This window comes from Rhamphochromis longiceps, linkage group LG16 (assembly GCF_057381845.1).
Source record: "Rhamphochromis longiceps isolate RC_006_pf linkage group LG16, R_longiceps_female_GT1.1, whole genome shotgun sequence".
Lineage (NCBI taxonomy): Eukaryota > Metazoa > Chordata > Actinopteri > Cichliformes > Cichlidae > Rhamphochromis > Rhamphochromis longiceps.
Window position 1 is genome coordinate 39,429,484 of NC_140572.1, and position 16,470 is coordinate 39,445,953.

The window sequence follows — 16,470 nt, forward strand, 5'->3', positions numbered from 1 at the left end:
TACCAACCTTCCAATTAGCAGATGAACTGCTCTAACACCTGAGCTACAGCCACTCTACCCCATGCTAATATTGTTGCTAGCCAAATCATAATGCTAGTGGATTTCCAGATTACTTCAGCAGTATGACTGTTGACATTTAATAATGTAATCGGACTAAGCAAAGGTCTGCAGTGGTTTGTTGCAGCAGAGTTGTAACATGAAGGCAGTTTATTCCTACATTAGAATGTAAATGGGAACTTTGTAAGGGCAAAGATGGGGGTTAGCACAACTTCCAGAGGGTACAAAATCAGTTTAAAGGCTTATTTTGAGACAAACCTCCAAACCTTTCAATCACATTTGACTGCTGATGTTATTTGTGTGGTTTTTATGTGACCTCTGGAGTTACGGTTCATTTAGAGAAAAGTCACAGGTATATATCAGCCTTTTGTTTTTTAGTGAAGCAAGAACAAGGATTGATGTACACAACATGGCTACAAGATATGCACTTTCAATCAAATAAATAAAATGAGAACTTACTAAACTTCTTTGTGTTAAAAGGTTTCACTGCATTTTTGGTTTTCATAATCTTAAGGGTTTGAAAATAAGAAATAAAATCGTTATTTTATTCCACCGTGGTTTGTTGCTGTGGTTATAAGATGACCTGCTCGTGAAGCGCGTACACGGATATTTAAAACTAAATGTAAACCTCAAATCTAAGGAAAATAACCACAAACTATATCACATGACTTCTCAAAACTACTGGGAGCCTGTCAGGTAAGCGTCCGTGCTTCAACAACATCACGTGATTTCCTATCACCGACTTCCCGCGGTGCTGCATTCATGACCGCCGGTCTAATGACATCTCGTGAAGAGACGGCGTTATAAACTGTAAAGAAAAAAATATCTATAGATATATATTTGCTACACCCGATTTCAGGGACGATGTCCCGTTAAATCAACTGTGACGGTATATTTTATGGCGTCTGTCCCGTTGTATTTAATGCTGTGTGTCAAACGAAGTTTACACTTTATGATTTGTCAGACTGGTCAACAACAAACTCAAACCGACCGAGTGGGAAATGTTTCTAAGTGTTGTTGCTGTGTCATTGTTGGGTGTGATGTCGCTTTGATCAAAGGAACGGCACAGGAGCAGGAGAGACTTCGCGATTACCGGAGGTCCGTGAAGGCAGCGGGGCGGCAGCAGCGTGTTTCGGTCCTGTGACAGCGCTAACGGAAGCATATCGGGACGCTCACCGGGACAGGTAACACGCTCGGACTCATTGATCGGTTACTACCAGCCTGGAGCTTTGATCTTTTACCAACACAGAGGGTGCTAGCCCGTTAGCCTGTTAGCCCGTTAGCCTGAGATGAGGAGGAATTTCCGGCGAGTGGGCGGTTTGAGAAAAACACGAAAACTTGAATCTGCGGATCAGTGACGCTTCATGGGGGCTTTATCTCTCCGTAACAGGTCAGCAAGTTACACTTATCTCACAGTCTGTACTTACAGGGAAGTCTGAGGCCAAATCAGAGGCTAACAGAACCACGGGGGTGTCAATAAAGGTTTATTTCAATGTCAAAACTTTATTAACTGTGTTTAACTGTAAGACATGAGACAGAAAGTAAAAGCGTGGGTCTGTAACTGCACTTTCATCCCTGCTCAGAAAGGGAAAGCAGCTGCTGTCTGTCCGTTGAGGTGCTGATGGAAGCTCGGCAGATGTGCTCCAGCTGTCATGACCGCTCTCACCTGGATGCTCTCATGGCTGCCTCTGATCCTGCCAGGTGAGCGCGCACTCAGAACCACGTGATCTTGCCTCTGCGTATTTCTGGACTCTCCGTGTCATAGTTCAGGCCGTTTCCTCTGGAAACCACCTGAGTGTCCCGGCTGTGGTCATCCACTCACCGTCCCCTGCTTCCTGTTCCTTTGCCACTGTAAAGGCGTGTTATTCAGTCAGACCTGAGACCATGAAATCATCAGGAAGGAGTTGGCTGAGCCCAGAGTAGGCTGCTCATGTTGTCACAGACTTGTGTCCAATCAGGCTTTTCAGACGTAGAGGCTGCAGCCGTCTTTAGGACACTATATTAGCAACAGTTTGCAGCTCTTCTTTCCAGAGGTTTAGGAGTGTTTATGGGAATTTTGGACCATTCGGATGTTGGACGAGAAGCCCCGGCTCACAGTCGCTAACTCATCCCAAAGGTGTTCTGTCGGGCTGAGGTCAGGACTCTGTGCAGGCAGGTTCTTCCACAGCTCATCCATGTCTTTCTGCACACCGGTGTGCAGCCATGTTGGAACAGCCATCCCCAAACTGTTCCCACAAAGTTGGGACCATGAGATGGTCTGCTGAAGCATGAAGTTCCTTTCCCTGGAATGACTGAGGGTGGGGAGATGTTTGCTGGGTCTTTCTTTCCTCCCACAGTTCCCACACATACAGATCTCAGCTCCTCCCACAGCGTGCACAAAGCTGGAGTTCTGTCAGGCGTAGAAGAGCTGCTGCCTGTTTAATAATTATGTAGAGTGTCCGTGAAGAATAATAATTTTATTGTTTTTCTGCTGACATGTTTCATTTTGTGCTGCGGGTCAGATAACTCATGGTGCTGGTCTCCTGCTGACCTTTGACCTTCCTCTTCCTGTCTGTGTTCCAGCTGTAGGTACCCTCCCAAAGCCCGTCAACATCTCCCTGACATCACTCAACTTCAGTTATATACTGAAATGGGAGGCGGGACCAGGCACACCTCCAGGGGTCTACTATAACGTTGAATACAAATCTGAGAGGTGGGTTTACCTTCACACACTGACAGCTGCAGGTGTGCTGATGTCACCTGGTTGGTACCCTGATGATAGTCTGCGTTGTCTTCAGAGGAGTTCTGACATGTTTCTGGCACATATTGGCTCAGGTGATCACGAACACTTCCTCTGAGATCTGATGTTTCTCTCCTCTCTGGTCATGAAAGGAAACATAGCTGGAACCCGGTGGCCGGCTGTGAGCGTGTGCAGAAGCCTCTGTTTTGTGACTTGACGGCGGCGTTCTCCGTCCTAACGGAGACGTACTTAACAAGGGTTGGAGCTCAGCTGGGAGGCCAGGTCTTTGGAGACCCGAACGAGACCGAGGTCCCATTCAAACCCATCAGTGAGTGTCGAGTCTTCAGCTCCGGAGACGCCACGAGTTTGTTATTTTCAGCCCTCTGAGCCGTGTGTGTGCGTCATGCGTTGTTTCTGATTTCTGCAGAACACCTGAGCCTGCCGCTGCTTAGCGTGGCGCCCAGCGACAGAAGCCTGAGCGTGGATCTTCACCCTCCGCTGGAGCGCCTCAGGCAGAGCTACGACATTCTCCATTACGAGCTCCGGATCAGCAGCAACCCGGATAAGATGGAGGTACATGAGAGAGGGAGACCAATCAGAACCCCCGGTTTGAGTTTCACCTCCGCAAATAAACGGCAAAGACGGCGAGGGTCAAATGTCAACTCAAGCAAAGTATAAGGAGGGAGGAGCCTGGCCTACAGGCCTGACACGGGACTGCGAGTTACCTTTCAAATCACACAACACTAACTCCACTCTGGACCCGCCCACTTCGTGTCGCTGTGGTTATTTTTCCGCTTACTCTCCGTGTCCGCCGCTTCCATTAATGTTTCCATGGTGATCCAGCTGTGGAATTCTGTCCCACTGTTATTACATGTCTCTGAAATGATGCTCGCCGAGCGTCCTCACCAGCTGCCGATGAGCATAAGAGCGTACCTCGCACAGTAACCGTGGTGATACCTGAGCGCTGGCTCGAAGCGTTAGAAACAAGTTTACTTCCTGCTTTCATCTGTTAGCTCTGAGTGGATCTTTATGGCAGTGACGTACTCCTGAACCTCTGGGACAGAAAGTGTGGCCCACGGCTTTCAACGGTTTGAAGTCAGTCATGAGTCCACTCTGATTTATGATAAATGTTTAAATATTTTGCTAAATGTAAAAAGTCTGTAGGCTAAGAGCAGGCGTCACGTGAGAGACCTGCTGCTGTGTCAGTCGGAGTCTGTGTGAGCAGGACGCCTCCTGTGCTGATAATCTGTGCCTGTGTGTGCAGTTCATCAAGACTGAGTCTCTGAAGAGCTATAAGTGGGATCGTTTGGAGCCCGGCAGGCGGTACTGTGTCGCCGTGCGATTCTGCGACGAAATCGAGGACATGTACTCCAACTTCAGCCCGCCTGAGTGTGCTACAGTACCAGCCATCTTCTCTGCAGGTACACACACACACACACACACACACAGTGATTTCAGTTACCTCGCTGTCAGGTGGAAGATGGGTGACGCTAAAGGAGCAGCATCATAAACACTGCTGTTAGCCTGCAGTGTCGTTCAGGGCGTGCGTGTTAATAACTTTACGTCAGGACTCTGTGGAGCTCCACGTTTTTCAAAGCTGTGCCAAGTTTCAGCCCCCTCAGGTTGAACCGTGAGATACAGCGTTTGTGTGTTTGCTTATTTAGTTTTACTCACTGGAAAAATCAAGTGGACACATGGAGGTGACAATAAAAAGCTTTTAGTCCACAACATTCATGCTGAGCTTCTGTTGTGACTGGAAATGGAGGGAATTCCCCGTGAAACACACTTCCCACGCTAACCTCAGCGAATCTGACTGATAAGCAAGTCACGGCTGGAAACAGCAGTGCTAGTACTACCTGTAGTAGTACTAGTACATGTAGTACTACTACAGGTAGTACTACATGTACTGTAGCACGATGTGAACGTTTAAATGTTGCTGTTTTCAGGCTGATGAGACTGATGTTCACCTCTAAACTCGTTGTGTTCCTGCGTGCAGACCCGCTGATCTCGGGCATGTTGTGCTCGTTGGTGATCATCGTCACGTTCTGCATCTTCATGCTGATCTCGACCGGGTTCATCTGTCTGAGACGGAGGCTGCTGCCGTCGGTTCTGGTAAGTTCAGAGTCAGAGCATCACACGCTGAACACGTCACCAAAGGAAGACGATTTATTCTAGCATCTGATTCCTTCAGGTTTCAGTCGTCAGCGCTCGTGTCTGATGTTCGACCTTTGTTGTTGTTTCACAGTTTCAAAGAACGCCATCGCGATGCGTGTGACAAGTGGCTCTTATTTTGAAAGTTCAGTTGTTTTCAGTTATAAAATAAAGTTTCCATCCTGTACCCGCACCGCTAACTGGACCTGACCCTTCAGCATCCAGCAGCAAACGGGTCAGAGGTCCTGAGTTTGAGCCTTTGAAGCGAACTCGAGGACGCTGGTTCATGAGAACGTGATACGATCGTGCTGTGATAGTCACGTAGTTTCAGTCTCACTCCTGTCACTTCTCATTGCTTCATCACAGCAAAGTGTTTTCCACGCGAACAGATCCGCGTGTCTAAAGCACCAGAACGATCTCAGCAGAAATATTCCCGTTGATCTGCAGAGAACACGAGTGGGAACGTGTGAAGAGTTCTTTCTTTCTGTGGTTTCACATCTCTGTCATCTCACATCCTTTGATGCGTGTGAAGCATAAATCTGAGTGCAGATTACACCATCAGATGCTTTAACAGGACTCTAATGTGGTGGAATCGCCCAGGGTCGGGCTCTCTGCTACAGCTGGAGTCGCAGGCCAAACAGTTAACGTGCTGTTTGCTGTTTGTGGTCGAGCGGCGAGCGCTCAGCGTTTTCTGAGTAAAGACACAGGAAGAAACAGCAGCAGGTGGAAACTCTGCCAGAGCTGCGGTTGTACAAACAAAGAGAGACAGCTGCACAGACTCAGGACGCTGCTAAAGAGCTCGCGCACACAGTCAGAGCGTGCAGGCAGGATGTGCTTCGAGAGGTGAAACACAGCCATGTTTTGACAGCTCGTACCGCAGTGAAATCCCATTTGCTCCCAGTCACAGCAGCGCTGAGACCCGCTCGGCTGCTCGGTCACCGAGCCGCTAATCGCTCCGTTCATAACGTGCCGTGTTATTCCTGGTGTGGAGATGCCAGCAAACAACTTTTAATACTCCTGCATCGGCACGAGCCGTCCATGTTTAAAGCGCTCACCAGACTGAAGTGTAATGTTTGTCCACAGAGATCTCACAGTGATTCAGTTTCACAGTGTCTCACGTCCCTCTGGTCACATTTCAGACGCTTCATGATCAAAGTAATGTTTTCATATCAGGGCTGAGAGCTCAGAGCTGGAACGCAGGAAGACCCCGACCCCGGCCCGCTCTCCGTGCAGTGTTCAAAAGCTGCTTTTAAGTTTGGCTTTATTTTCTGCTTTGACCTCGAGCCTGCACTCAAACGTTGGCCACCCCTCTGAGGTGAAAGCAGAGCAGCGTTTCTGTGGTGTTGTGAGTGAGTGTTGTTTATCTGAAAGTTGAACGTCTTCGCCGTGTATCCGGGACTCCGGTGTACCCCAGGGTAGGGTTCTCGGCTCATTGTTCTTCTGAGTTTATCACAACCCGAAGCAGCAGAACGCCGGCCAGCGGCTGCTTCCTCTGTGCACAGGAAATGTTATCACATAAAAAACTGGTGAATATTTAAAAATGTGGCCTGAGGAGCCGCTGGTTCAGTTTGGCTTTGAACCCAGTGTAGAAATGTTCATCTGGGTTTATTCTTGGTGTTGTCGTTCTGCGGTGTTTGCTGATATATGTCTGTGTTGGCGTCTTGGCTGAAGTTGCTATGGAGACTTGGTGACGTGAGTCTCAGAGCAGAGGCTGTCCTGCACAGGGAAACACTTCGCATCAGGAAGTCTTCTCTGTTACCTGCTGTGAGTCGTTATCTCGTCTTCTCACGTGATTATTTATCTGTAACCACCTGTTTGCTGGGATCTAAAGGTCGTGTGGTTTATGAGCATGAATGAACCCCGGGCTTATTTATTTATTTTTGCATTGTCTCTTTTATTGAGAGAAAGCAATTGAACACTTTTACACTGTCTTTGCTTTCACATTTTTAAACTTACAATTGAAAAGAAAAAAGAGGGAAAAAAGACTTGGGTAAGGGAGTAGCAGCAGGCAAGTTAGCATCACATGATTGTCAACTCGGGGCTTCAATGTAAAAAAAAATAAGAAAGCATGGTTCATAAAATAAAAAATAAAAATCACACCTCACAGGCTTAACGTATTCTGTAGGAAGTATCCCTCTGAAGTTTAAGAGAAAATGACAATTTTCCATCGTATAGATCTCTGGTACAGAATGTTTTCCATCTTCCATCGTTGGTGGTTCAGGCGTAAGCCATTTCCTCGAGGCTTTTTACTCGTGGCCAGTAGGATATACAAGAGTCTTCTATCATTAGAGTTCAATTCATCCACTGGTGTGTTACACAGAAATATGGTCTCAAAGGAAAAACAAATGAAAACACATTTTGTAGATGTTCGTGGATTAGTGCTGGTGACTAACTTTGCAATCCCAAAAGATTTGGAAACGGTTAGCTCCATCTCGCCCACATCTCCAACAAGTGTTGCAGTTCCCCGATATCTTTGCTGAGCAGGGCTGATGAAAACTCTCGTAATGATTTTACAGCAGAACTCACGGCAAACACTGGACCCGGTGGTAGCCCACTGTGTCATGCAACACTCCTCTGTAATCGACAGGTTACCTTCTTTTCCCCACATTGCTTTCATATACAGAGAGCTGTGGTTTTTACACTGCAGGATGCTCTTATATCGTTTGGAAGTAATTTTTCTTTGCGCTCCAGATTTGGTTAATGATAAAAATGTTTCTACAAACTGTAATTCGTTTAGGTTCACTTTTAAGTTTTGATTAAAATAATTTCTGGCCTGTAGAAATCTAAAGAAGTCGTCTGAGCCTAAATCATGTTTGCTCCTTTCAAAGCTTTGAAATGCCTCCTTGTGGACGAATGAATAATAATTAGTTATACCTTTTCAAATCCAGTTCTTGAATCTATTATCGTACTGATTCGGGGAAAATCTGAATCACATGCTCACCATCAAAGCTTAGAGGCAAATTCTGATGACTTCTTTCAGAGCAGATGTGATTATTTGTAGTATGGGTTCATCTGCCATGTCTGTTTTGTTCTGTAACTTTATGTCCGATATTAAAGCTGTAACTGGTTTTCCTTCAACATCTTTCCATCCGGCGGTGTAATCTGGACAGCAGAGACATATCAGTGGTCTTAGCTGAGCTGCGCAGTAATATTCTCGTAGACAAGGAAGCCCACGACCTCCCTTTTCTTTCTTTAGTTGGAGCGTTTATATTTAACTCGAGCTTTTTTCCCGTTCCAGATGTGTTTTGACAATATTCTTACAATATTCAATATAAAGACTGAAACAAATACAGGGAAGAATATTTAATCTAACTGATTCGATCCTGGAGTGCAGAGACGGATTGGTATTCCATCTTTGTCTGTCTGATTGTATAGATTCATTTAGCGGGGCATAGTTGGCATTGAACATTTTGGTGACGTCACGATGTATTACCACCCTAGGTACCTAATGCTATCTACATCCCACTTCCATTTATAGCGATTCTTAATTTCAACTGGTGGTTCATAGTTTAAAGTTAATACCTGCATTTACATTAACCTTGTATCCTGAAAAAGAGCCGTACTCTGATAGCATCTCCATGCCCGGGCTTATTTTAAAGATGAGCTCCTGTTAACGTGTCGGTGAGTGCCGTGTGACTCGTCGTCACCTTTAGTTTGTGAAACCTTGAATTCATCTGAGTATTTTCTTCGTGCAGACAGCGTGCTGGGATGGAGCAGCTGTGGGCGTCCTTACAGTTAACCTTTTTAATATTTGTAGTGTCTCATGCGAACGGGGGCATCAGCAGACGCTTTTCATGAAATAGATGCAGTTTCATGTTCCATTATTAACTGCCTTTAGTTAACCAAGATGCAGAGGGGGCTTTCCCCTGCTGTGTGACCAACAAACCAAACATGAAATTTGGAGGGTTTGGGTGCTCACCAACAGTTTTTTCCAAAACACGGCGCCGTGCCCAGCTCTCTGTCACACCGCACTTCTTTTAATGTGATTCAGCTACGTTTCCACTGCTAGGAAACACGCAAAGGCCACGCGAGCAGATGAAGCGCTCACAGCCCACAAAGGTCTGTTCAGCGCTTCGACCGTAACACCGAGCTCAGTTTGCTCGTAAAGCCGAGGTGAAGCCGAGATGAGCCAAGGTGAGCCTCTAACTCCAGGGATGAACTAGATGAACACGCAACATTTCAATTTTCATTTTAAAACGGATCTTCAGGCTCGTTGTGTTCGCTCGCCTCTCACAAAACACGTCATTTGCTTCTTTTGCTAAATCTACAAAAAAATGAAAAAACACAGTTTGACCTGAAATAGTGGCACCAACAGCTGTTAGCTGGAAACTACATTGTAGCCACAGCTGCCCTGGGGCGCACTGGCAGAGGCAGTGACTAATGGGAATATTTCTGGGGGTCTCCTTCGCACACTCAGATCTTTGCACCTGACGTGTTTAAACCAGGGCTCTAGAGTGCGACTAATTTTTCAGTGGTGCGACTAAAAAAAATATTTGGTTGCACCTGTGCGACCAACTGTTCGGGTAGCAAAAAAAAAAAATCTGCAACCTTCCCTGTGGTCAACAACAGACACACATTTTGCCCCTATCGTGGACTAAACCAATCAGAGATAGTCAGGGGCGGGACCTCTCTGATTGGCCGTGGTCCAGTTGAAAGTGCAGGTGGAAGTGGGAGGTGAGTAGCTTGAATAAAGGATATCGATTCATTAAATCCTGACTTTTAAATAACTGTGTTTTGCCAGAAACGGCAGATTCTCAGATTAAAGCTCACAAAACCATTTCAACAACAACCAAACAGCAGATGAGAGCAGGTACACGGACTCCACACAAAGACGTAAACACAGACCGACGCATCAGGATCAGCTTTGTCTTTCTCGGCTTTCTCACCCGACGGCCCGCAGACGGACACGCTGTCGGAGCTCAGCGATCCTGATGCGTCCGGTCCGCGCTGTGTTCACGTCTTTTTGCGCTGATTCTGAGCTGCAGGTTTTGTCTCTCCATCCAAAATCCACCGAGCCAGCAGCAAAAGAAGCAGCAAACTGCGCTTCACATTTGATCAATGTCGTCATGAATTTTGCTGTTTTGCTTCCACGACTATTAAAATCACACTTCATGCACAGCTAGCTTTCTCCATCTCTCTCTGTGCTTCAAGAACAGTTTCCCGTCTCCAATCTCTGTTTTCTGTATTATTCATTGGCTTATTACCCACCAGTCTACCGCTGTTTACAGCGCTGTGGCTGCTGTCTTTTTCTTTTTCACTTAAATGACCTCGGACAAGAAAGCCTGTTTTTTCTGTTGTTCAATACTGAAGAAATTTAAACTTTATATGCAGAAGATTGTAGAATATTTTTAAGGTTTTCTGCTATAAAAAGCCAGACCAGGAAAATCTCCTTCATGTTTTTCTGTTTTATTCTCAGTTACTTTCACACAAAGGCATCTGCTGTGATGTTCACAATTCTGATGAAGTCAGTGCTGATAAATGATCAGAATTATAATATTTCTGACTGTCTGAGGCAAAGTTGAATCGAATCGGGACTTTGAAAACCGGAATCGAATGGATTATAGAAATCAGTGATGATACGCAGCCCTAGTGAGCAGCCTAGGCACGACAGACGTGGATGTAGCTGTAATAGGAAAAGAACTATTGCTAACTTTTCTGTTAAGGCCTGATCCTTCTGAAATTCATAGCCAGTGCTCTGACACGGTGCCATCAATCTTTGAATGCTGAAAAAGCACAGTGTATCCAGAAAAACACATTATATTATATCAATTATTATAAAATTTGTGCACCAGCACGCCCATGGCAAAAAGTTAGTCTAGAGCCCTGTAAAGGAACGTTTTTAAAATATATTTGACATTTAACTCTGACCAATGAATAAAAAGGCGTCTAACTCCAGGGATGAACTAGATCAGGGGTCGGCAACCCTGGGCACGCGTGGCACAGCTGGCACGCGAAGGGTTAACTGATGGCACAACCATAGCTGGACTGGTGATTATTCGTTTTTATGGGCTGATGGGGTTTTTTTGGGGTTTTTTTTTTGGGGGGGGGGGGGGTTGTAACGGTATAAACAATGAAAGGTGGATTGGCCAGATGCTGGCAGATGTGTAACAATAACTGGCTGTGGCGGAGCTTCCACAGAGGCCAGCAGGTGGATGAGAGAAAGGGGAGGCAGGAGGAGGAGAGACCCGAGGCGGCCGGTCCGAGTGTCAGGTGAACTTCAGGTAAGAAGTTATGACCTGCAGTCCATCTGGGTCAGATATAAACCAAGTTTAGGTGGAGTTTATTTTAGTTATGCTGACTTTATACAGTCAGTTACAATAACTCGTACTGCTACTAGCTAGCATGACGGAGTTTCTGTACAGCTGCGTGGGTGCTTTGTATGAAACGCCAGGACTGCCATAATGAATTAATTAAACCATGAAATGATTAATTAAATAAATATTTTGGACACATTTAATTAATTCATTTTGGCACAGTTGACTCCTTCGGGTCTCACCATGAAATAATTTTATCTGTCAGCCTCACCCATCAAACTCAGGGGGCGGGGCTAACGCTGATCGAGTCAAAACCATTGCTTTGGCCTGGTGGCCATTGTTTCTAGCACACAACAACCGGCATGTGGAAGCTAACAGAACTGAGCTTTGAAAAACCCTGTTTGTGTGTCACCAAATACCGTTTTAATATTTTTTTAGCCGAGAATGTAGTGGTTTAATCTTCATGTGTCTGGTCGGTTTGTCAAGATACAGCCTCTTTGCAAAAGTGCTTCGATGATGTCGGAGATGTCTGCCCAGTCTCACGGCAAAGCGTGGGATAGACCCGCTCGCCTCGCAAGCAATCCCACCGACAAAGCGCAGGCCCCGGTACACAGCTGTAGTAACCCCCGCTGACTTCTTTTACTGAGGTTATATTTATCGATGTTTTATTTCCTGATGTTCTTATGTGTCCTACGTGTTTCAGTCGCTAATTCTGAATTATAACTAAGATTAAAAACATGTTTAAGGAGGAGAGAGAGCAAATAAATCTGTTTAACATCTGATCTTTGGGTTTTTGTTCAGTAATCAGCGTGACCTGTGTATAAACACATAAAAGAGATAACGTTGGTGTTTCCGTCATGTAGTAACTGCTGGCTTTAACTGTACAAAGGTTGTTCGACACTATGAAATACATACAGACTTCATGATGTTCGGCTAATATTTTTATTGTGAATATTAATCATGAGGGTAAACGGCCCTGTACACCACGGAGCGAGGTCAGCATGTCCACGATATCCTCAGCTCCATGAGTTAACACAGAGTTTCCCAGCTGACTAATCTAACGGTCATCTACGAATATGTCACGGCTCATATCAGTATGATTTTACAGAAAATCATCCGTATTACTGCCAACTATTCCAGAGACGTGAAAATCTACAGCATAAAGAACACAAACATATAGCAACACTGTAACAGAGATGAACCGTCAGTTTGTCCAGATCAAAGTGGAATGAAAGTGATTGGTTGAACAGGTGTGATCTGTGTTTTCTGCGTTTTCACCAGCGTAAGAGACTCAGCAGCAGATTAGAATAACAGTTACACATTTAATAAATCACCAAATGAGTACACGCAAGAAACAAGCAAGCCTGTTCGGACAGTCTGAGTTTGTGTTCCCTCAGCTGCAGACCACGCGCCGGTAGAATTGCACATAAATCTAAATGTTGATAAGAACAGAACGTGTAGGTGGAGACTAAGACCAGAAAGTTGTATCAACCCTAAAAGAGGATATAAGATATTTGAACGAGGTGAACGTTGGATCTACGGACAGGCTGGCCATTGTATGCGATGCTTTGAAGGCATGAATTCATGGAAAGGAATAGATGGATGGATTCCCGGCAGAATTTTATCATAAATTTATAGATGTGCTATAACTGAAGTATTACATGAAGCTTTTGAATTTGGACGACTCCCTGCAAGTTTTAATCAGGCAGTAATGTCACTAATTCCAAAAGGCGACAAGGATTTAACTGATCCAGGTAATTACAGACCGATAAGTTGAATCAATGTGGATCACAAAATTCTATCAAAGTTTTAGCAAAGAGGTTGGAGGTTGTACTAGCACAAAGTATTCATCAAGATCAAGAAGGGTTTATCAAGAATAGAGCTGCGTCTGATAATATGAAGAGATTACTACACCTGCTGTGGCTGAATAGAAATAACACAAATCCTGTGTTTGCTATATCTTTAGATGCACAGAAAGCTTGTGATAGGGTGGAGTGGAACTTCCTGTTCACAGCCCTGGAAAAGTTTGGAATAGGTGACAATTTTTGCAGATGGATTAGAGCCATGTACTCGGGGCCAGAAGCAGATGGGGTACTTTCTCCTTTTTTTTAGCATTTCCAGATCAACACGTCAAGGATGCAGTTTAAGCCCATTGCTATCTTTTTAGAGCCATTAGCTATTCACATCAGAGAAAATGCAGAGATTAAAGGTGTATTCGGGGAGGCAGAGAACACAGATTGTTCCTATAACCAGATGATGTTCTGGTATTAAACCAAGACCCAACTAATTCTATCACAACACTATAAGAGGTGATTAATACATACTTAATGTTTTCAGGGTACAAAATGAATTGGCATAAATCAGAGGCGATGTCGGTTTCCCAGGCTTGTAGTCATAACTTAATATCGGGCTTTAACTTTAAGTGGGTGGACAAAGGAATGAAGTACCTTGGAATTGAACTGAACCCAAATGTTGAAGATATTATGACTAACAGTGTGGGAAAATTATTAAACAAGATCAATAAAAACTTGGGTAAATGGAGTAAACTAAATTTATTTAACTAAATTATCAGAGACTGTAACACCTAGTCTTTTTACTGAATCGGCTGTCCCAACCCAAAAAAGAAGGGGGGCTGGCCCTATTATAGCATCTCTTTTGAAATGGCTAGATTAGGCAAACATTGCGCAGGGAAAAACAATATAGATTGGATTTTAATAGAACAAGAGCTTGCATATCCAATCACACCAATTGATATTTTATCACAAAAAGTAAATAATGAGGGTAAGACGCAAAACCCTATTTGGAAATTTTCAAAACGGTATGGTTGGAAGTGCATGTTATAAAATGCAACATCTAATAAATACTTTCATTATTAAAAAAACAGCAGAGGTGTTGATCACAGGTGTAAAGTATTAAAACAGGAATGCAGTATTAGTATTTATACTTGTGTCCCTCCAGCACAGAGTACTTTAAATCTCAGTGTACTTCGGCCCGGTGTTTAATGTCAGCACGTCTGATTGGTTCATGTTATTGACTGTTCAGCTCTCTCTTTGTCAGACGACCATCCATCACCTGGAGGAGGCGGGGCTCAACGATCCCTGCATCATCTCCCCACTGAACATTGAGCAGACGGCGCCCTCTGCAGGCAAGAAGGGAAGCAGCTGCTCCTCCTCGGACGAGAGTGATGAGGAGAGTGAGACGGAGAGCACAGGAGGGGCGTACACACAGCGGGCGGGCACGAACCTCCTCTCCTCTTCATCCTCTTCATCATCATCTTTGACTCAGCCCAAACCACCGCCTGTTGTCTCCTCCAATCAGGAGCCGTACTCTCAGCGCAATGCCCTGATTTCAACAGGAAGTCCTTCCAGAGCTGGGCTAGAGCTGAGGAGCTGTGGAGGAAGACCTAAGGAGGAAGAGGAGAAGGATGTGAACCTCCTCACATTAACTTTCGGCAGGGTGGAACAGGAGGAAGAGGAGGAGAAAAAATCAGACTTCATTGTGGAGGAGGTGGCGTTTGACTCAGTGCTCGGCGAGGAGGGCGCCACAGAAACTGTTCATGATGAAGAGGAGGAGGTCTGTGGATACATGGGGCGCTCGGGTATCTGACAGAGCTCTTTAAGGTGCCTGGTTATCAGGTCCACGTCTGGGTTCATGTGGGCCAGGGTTTGAAATGTTTTCATTTTCCCTCCAGCAGCAGCGGCGCAGACGTCGGCCATTTTTATTCTAACGTGTAGGTTCTCACCTCTTTGCTGATATTACTTATTTGAATCTGTCCGTCCGCTGAAGTCCAGAGATCGTCTCATTGTTTCAGGTTCTATTAATAAGTGTGAGACACCCGCTGATGCAGGAGGTCCAGGACGTCCGTCCCTGCTGCGTCTCTGGAGATGGCGACTCAGCCGCCTCTAATGGCTAACGTGAGGTTAGCATCTGGTCTCCGCGGTGAGCAGCTAGAGGACGTCCCGTGTTAGGGAGGCGATCTATCTAAATCTCATGTTCCTGTTAGACTTTAGGTTTTCTGTGGACCAGTTCTGAGCAGGTTTATTTTTATCTCTTATTTTAAATAAAAACCAGTTTGTTTGTTTTGTCAACACACAGCTGTGTTTGTTGGGCATTCCCAAACTCCGTCACGTAAGCATCCCAGTGCCCGGGTCGAACTCTAACCCACACCGAGTCTGAACAAAATGTTTCGTATTCAGCCGTGCTTTGGATTATTACTCATGTTTGCATCATGTGATTAAAGCAGAAGGCAGTTAAAGAGCCTCTTTGTTCACCTGTGGGGGGGACGGTGGGGAACAGGGAGGCTTGGCTTTACACTGAGAAAGACCTGCAGCGACACCTGGTGGACTTGCTTCAGTATGGCAGGCGTAATGACCCGGGCGTCTTCTGGATCGACTTCTTCCCCTTTGGACAATAACGTCTCTCATCTGCAGACTTTGTCCATCAGCACTGAAACTCTGACGTTTGTAAAATGTTTGGTTACTGTGATGTGTCTGTGCTCAGAGCTGCTCCTCTGAGCGCTGGTTGCGTAACCAGCTCCGTTAGTTTTAGTTTTTATTCTTGTTGGTGACAGTAAAACAAACTGAAGCACAACAGAAAAACAGAATCGTAACAAACTGAAGTCATTTCCTGTATGTTTCATGTCAGTGACGATTAGTTTCTTTTTCCTGTAAGGACCTCTGTAATCAGTGACGTAGAGCTGATTATCTCTGAATCAATCTGATTGATTGTTGCTGTTGGTTTTTGTCCCTCTGGTCTCTGGTGGGCACTGCTGGACATTTTTTATGATTTTTAATGTTTTAATCAGGAAGAAATAATCTGACAGCAGATGAAATGACTTGATTCTTATGTGTGTCTAAAGGCAGCGACTGTTATTATGGGCACGTCTGTGTCTGAACTCTTCATCGTGTCTGATCATGAACGTGTCTGCAGTGAATCAGCGTCACACAGCCTGCTTATTCGCTTATTTCCATTTACATAAAGCACATCATACCTCTGTAATGCACTCATACAACTTATTCAAACAGTGTAATCACAACATGTTTGTGCCATTTTTGCATGTTTGTATTCACAGTAGCCAACGTTGAGCCATTTCATTTCTATATTGATCAAAAACAACAAGAAGCCTCAGATGTTTTTGTACAGAGTCGCGCTTCAAACCAATAAAGGTCTGAGACGGTGCTGCTGGCGTCCTGTGTGCTCTGTGATCAGGAGCTGGAGCTGTAGTGTGAGCAGGGAGGGACTTCTGTGGAAACAGAAACTCAGAGCTGTACAATAACACATGCCCCTGTG

General features: G+C 45.1%; 1 protein-coding gene across 2 annotated transcripts; it reads left to right on the forward strand.

Moving 5' to 3' along the window:
• Positions 1-896: 896 nt before the first annotated feature.
• LOC146651678 (interferon alpha/beta receptor 2-like) lies at positions 897-16,330 on the forward strand. 2 transcript variants are annotated; one of them, XM_085384254.1, is made up of 8 exons: positions 897-1,241; positions 1,641-1,758; positions 2,620-2,749; positions 2,929-3,104; positions 3,204-3,349; positions 4,041-4,197; positions 4,773-4,888; positions 14,239-16,330. In XM_085384254.1, exons 2-8 carry the CDS (start codon positions 1,710-1,712, stop codon positions 14,785-14,787), a joined length of 1,323 nt encoding a protein of 440 aa, XP_085240380.1. In that variant the 5' UTR covers positions 897-1,241; positions 1,641-1,709; the 3' UTR covers positions 14,788-16,330. The 2 variants fall into 2 exon arrangements, with proteins under 2 accessions (XP_085240380.1, XP_085240378.1); XM_085384252.1 differs by having other exon boundaries at positions 900-1,447; positions 14,239-16,329.
• The last annotated feature ends 140 nt before the right edge of the window (positions 16,331-16,470 follow it).

What these genes read in the sequence shown, in the direction of transcription:
- LOC146651678 (XM_085384254.1), top strand. Translation starts at nt 1,710, where the DNA reads ATGACCGCTCTCACCTGGATGCTCTCATGGCTGCCTCTGATCCTGCCA. An exon ending in GCAACCCGGATAAGATGGAG is followed by an intron (nt 3,350 to 4,040) that starts GTACATGAGAGA and finishes CTGTGTGTGCAG; the next exon opens with TTCATCAAGACTGAGTCTCT. An exon ending in GGCTGCTGCCGTCGGTTCTG is followed by an intron (nt 4,889 to 14,238) that starts GTAAGTTCAGAG and finishes TCTCTTTGTCAG; the next exon opens with ACGACCATCCATCACCTGGA.